Here is a 4,932-nt window from a genome sequence, read left to right as displayed (position 1 = left end):
TTCCCATCTAACCTTGACCTTATCTAACAAAACTGAAGGGATTTGTGAATTAAACTAATCATCAGAGAATTTCCATCTTCCTAACTTGTCCATCATCAGATCTTCAACCTCTTTCTATTCTGATGGAGTCTTGGTTTCATATTTCAGTTCTTTGAAGTTATTGATTCCAGCACCTACTCTTAATTGGTTGAATCTTTCTTGAAAAGTGGGAGGAGGCTTATTAAACACAATTTCACTATCTCCTTTCTTCTTAGATCTTCTAGTAAACATAGTTGTTGAGGCTTTAGGTGGCTTGGTGATGATCACCCTACCTTTCTTTTTCATAGGCTCTTCCTCCTTTTCTAATTCCTGCTCTTCATCCTCAAATTCTTCATTATCTTCTCCTTTGCCCTCGATAAGCATAAGAGGAGCATTTTCTATTTTCAACTTTGCTATCTTCCTCTTGCCTTTACTTACCACCTGAGGTAGCTTGATCTCAAGCTTTATTCTGGCTTTTGCTTCATCATAAGTCTCAAAGATGGGTAACTTTGGATCTATTAGTTCATTCACTAGGGCTTCAATTATCTCCTTTATTTCATCAATATTAACATTGTAGGGTAGAGGTTTCACCCATACAATTCTGGGCCTAACTACCTGAATGTACACTCTATCAGAATCAACCATGAAACAAACATCATCCTTGTAGTCTTCAACAAGTTTTGGTGGAATTTGGAACTTGTTATTCATTTTCTCCTTAAAAACTTCAAAACAGTTATCCATTATACAATCAAAATTCTCACCCATTTCTATAATAAACTCATTGATTTGATACAAAACTAGAGTATCCTTTCTCCATACCACACATCCTTTGGAGGGGAAAAACTTTTGTACATAAAAGAATAAACAAGTTAACAAAGAACCAAATTTACATGGATTATTCTTTGATGTCTTGATACTTTCCATGTTCTTGTTCAACTATTTTAACATTAGGTCTACCAAATCATACTTCAAATTCTTCTTTACAACTTTGTAAGCTAAGTCCACATCCTCACACAACACACTATTCAATCTGTTGGAGCTGTATATCTTATGCGCAATGATATGAATATCAAACCTAAGTTCCATGTTAGATACATCACTAATCTTTAGTCCTTTGCCATCCCATTCGGATAGGGTTTTCTTCTACAGCTCATCCCGTCCTAGGGTTTTGGTAACCTTAACCTTGTTGAGCATAGGGAGACCCTTGATTTTGTGAACCATCTTCTTTGTTATCAAGACAAGCTACTCCAACCATAGCTAACCATTGTGCACTCAGCTCAAAATATACCTAACCCACTTGATTTGAAAGTTTCTTGGAAGGTGTAGAATATGGGTCAAGCCTTTCTCATCTAAATGTTTATGCTTGGGTTTGAGGGTTCTATCCACACACAATTCTCTTAGGACACTGTCCATTTCTAGGGTTCTAATTTCTTGCATAGCACATTTGAAATGAGTATGAATATCATTTATAAGAAGTACCTTTGGCAGAGTTTGAGACTAAGCTCCATTAGGGTCGAGTGATTTTGTAATTGCTAGCACTAGCTTGAAGTTTGAGGCCTTCCATTTGACACCATGTACCAACATCTCAAAACCTTTCTTTTCCTTGCTGCTATTGCTGGTGGATGCCATGATTGCTCGGTAGATTGATAAAATCTTCTTTCAAAACTTCGCTGCAAATTATGCTCAAGATCGCCTAGATGCTCTATAAATCACTTTGCTCTGGATAGACTGAATTTGTGATGAAAATGAAGTCAAAATTCTGCCCTTTTCATGAAAAATTTCTCATTAATGCTCGATATGATGAGAGCCATAATGACATAGTGCTTGACAGACTATCATCCACTATCTATCTAGATAACTCAGTAGAACCTTGTAACTCGGCGACCAAATAAAATCTTGTTATTCCCGACCTCACTCGGTATGACCTAACCTCGCTTGGTGAATACTGATGCTAAACTTCTATGATCCCTGTGTATCTGAAATACTGATTTGCCAATTGTTGCTCATTTGAATAATCAGCAATATTATCATCGTTAGATGTCTGAGATGGGCATAAACCTGCACTTAACCTCAAATACTCGGCCATGCCTTCCATTAAAGAAATTGGAGCTTCTCCACGTCCATTCCACAACCAAACACGTCCCATTTCTCTGTGAATCAAACCCATGATTTCTCCTTCCAAATCTCCAACATAATCTGCAATATATTCATCACTGATATGAATAACATTCTCTTCAGTCACTGCAATTTTTGTGTAGTTGTCTATAGACAATACTATTTGACCAATTTTTTTCCTTGGGTATTTTGGATTTGAATAGAGAACATTTTGTACGAAGTAACTGGTCTGTTTTACAAGAATGAGAGCTTTATCGTCTCCAATGAAGGACTCAAACAGCTTTGGGTTTTTCATGGCCTCCTGTGAAAGCTTGGATTGAATCCATTTATTTTTTGGCTTTCAAGGTTGAGTTGTTGTTGAACAAAATGGAAGAGGGCCTTAAAACATCCGACAGAGACCCAAATGTGAGTTCCCAGCACATGCGATAGTGGGTCCAACCATGTGGATCGATCCAGTGATGACATGTACATTCAACTCTGATATCTAATCCCTCGCAATGAATGGTCCACATAACATTTAAAATCACAATATAATCAAACGAAGATTACATGCTATGAAATTTAGCTTAGTTTTGTTGTGTATTATATCAATCAAGTTGAATTTTTTGTATATGACGTGTTGTGTCTAATTGTCAACAGTTAAATATTTTTTTAAAAATTGGTAGGGGTTAGCAATTGTAGTTCACATTTTATATTATATTATGGGGAGATGCAATTCTATTATATTCATGTTTGTAAACAGATGTAATTTGCTTCTATATCGCATATGGGAATTCCATTCTATTTCTTGTTTATGAAGATATTATTGAACTTTTTAAAAAAATTGTTTGCATTCTTTTGATCAATTGCCGCTATTTATCTCCTCTTGACTTAAATATCTTATACCATTTAAACATTTGCAAGAGAACTTCTAATATGTTCCTCTAGTTTGAATTCCTTTAAATAGTTATCTCATCTACTTTGAATGTCTTAATCTACTTTTATAGAGAAAACACTAGCATATTTATATAACTTGAACAAATATCATCCTTGTCTTCTCTACTTCAAATTCGTTCTATGTGGAAAGAATTGAGCAAGTTTCTTCCAACATAGAGGAATGCATAGTGCTGCTGAAATACATGTTTAACCTTGCAAAGTACATCAAGAGTTGAAGGATTATCTAGGTAATCAAGAAAAGCTAAATAGGGTTCTCCAATTCATAGTAGAAGGCTCCCTCCTCTGCATATCACAAATGCATTCTCATCCGCTTTCCAAGTAAGTTCAATTGATGTAATTTGGTTCTATATCTTATAAGGGAATTTCATTCTTTTTAATGTTTTTTATAGGGATATTACTAAACTTTAAAATAAATAGGTTGTGTTCTTTTGTTCAATTGCCCCCACTTATATCCTCTTGACTTGAATATCTTACACCATTTAACCACTTGCAAGAGAACTTCTAATGTGCTCCTCTAGTTTGAATTCATTTAAATAGTTATCTAATCTATTTGGAAAACACATATCATCCTTGTTTTCTCTACTTCAAATGCCTTACCTCCTTATTTTTTTGGGTAACTCACTTACATTCATCTAATGTGGTCTACCACCAAAAACTATGAGACAAACACCTAAACATGTCAATTATTAATAAAGTTTTATTTAACTAAAATTAGACCTTGATCTTAAACATGGGAGCTAAGCAATCTTACTAGTTGATCAAAACCCTTTTAAGTGTAAAATGTTTTATCTTGTATTCAATCTCTTAATTTTTACCACCATACTTTCAATTAATAATAACATAAAAAAGGAATTCAAAGCAATTGTTAAAATAAATCAAAACAAGACATGATATATATGTGTGTATTCGAGAAAGATGAGGGGAGGGGGATAGAGATCGTGCCCAATAAACTTAAATTCTAGAAATGTATAAAAAGACTAATCCAATAAAGGCTTGCAAAATATGTATATGCATATGCTTATAAATATGCCCAATAAATTAAAATCCTAGAAATGTATAAATAGGCTAGTCTAAAAAATGCTTTCAAAAAATGGATATGCATGTGTAATGTATATCTTTACATATGTGTGGACAAATAAAATTAGGGTCCTTGCAATTATAATATGAAATTTAGTGAATTTTTGGAGGACTTTCCTATAAGAAAGGAAAATCTATTATAAAAATAAAATTAATGTCTTAAAAAAATAAATCCTAAGGCTTGCTCTAGATCTCCAAATTCAAAAGTAAAACTATTTACATCAATGATATTTATAACCTTCAATTGTTGAAACAATTTTCGAAGAGTTCCATCTATTCTATCATGTATTTTGGATTGAACCAACACTTCATGTTTCTCAAATAAAAATATTGAGGGACTAGAAAATGAAACTAAACAACTAGAAAATTAAAAGGCTATTTGAAGTAGTAGAACATTTTTCTCTCATTTTAGAACCAAAAGAATTCATAATTTTGGAAAGGAAACAAAGAGTTTGAGAAATGGAAAGGTACACAGTAGAGGTGCAAAAAAAAGGAACTATGTGAAAACATATTAGTATAAATGGAACAAGAAAAATTAGTCCACACAAAAATCAAATCAAGCAAGATAGTTCATTTTTAATGCATAGACATGTGTATGTGCACACATGCACACACACACACACACACACACACACACACACACACACACACACACACACACACACACAATCCAAATTCCATGAATACATTTTTTAATAATTTCATGAAGGGATGGCTAACACTTAATTAGCAGAAACAAAAGGTAAATACAAATTTTTATTAATTATATGGATGATTGAAAATGAT

The 4,932-nt window shown here is 33.4% G+C and overlaps 1 protein-coding gene across 1 annotated transcript; it reads right to left on the bottom strand.

Moving 5' to 3' along the window:
* Window positions 1-1,969: 1,969 nt before the first annotated feature.
* LOC149553827 (uncharacterized) lies at window positions 1,970-2,428 on the bottom strand. The gene has a single exon (XM_089790381.1). It carries the CDS (start codon window positions 2,426-2,428, stop codon window positions 1,970-1,972), a length of 459 nt encoding a protein of 152 aa, XP_089646507.1.
* Window positions 2,429-4,932: the final 2,504 nt, after the last annotated feature.

Source organism: Cupressus sempervirens, chromosome 6 (genome assembly GCF_028749045.1).
Source record: "Cupressus sempervirens isolate cs-2001-9-10 chromosome 6, ASM2874904v1, whole genome shotgun sequence".
Classification (NCBI taxonomy): Eukaryota; Viridiplantae; Streptophyta; class Pinopsida; order Cupressales; family Cupressaceae; genus Cupressus; species Cupressus sempervirens.
Note: the sequence above shows the minus strand (reverse complement) of the source record. Positions and strands in the feature narration are given on the sequence as shown.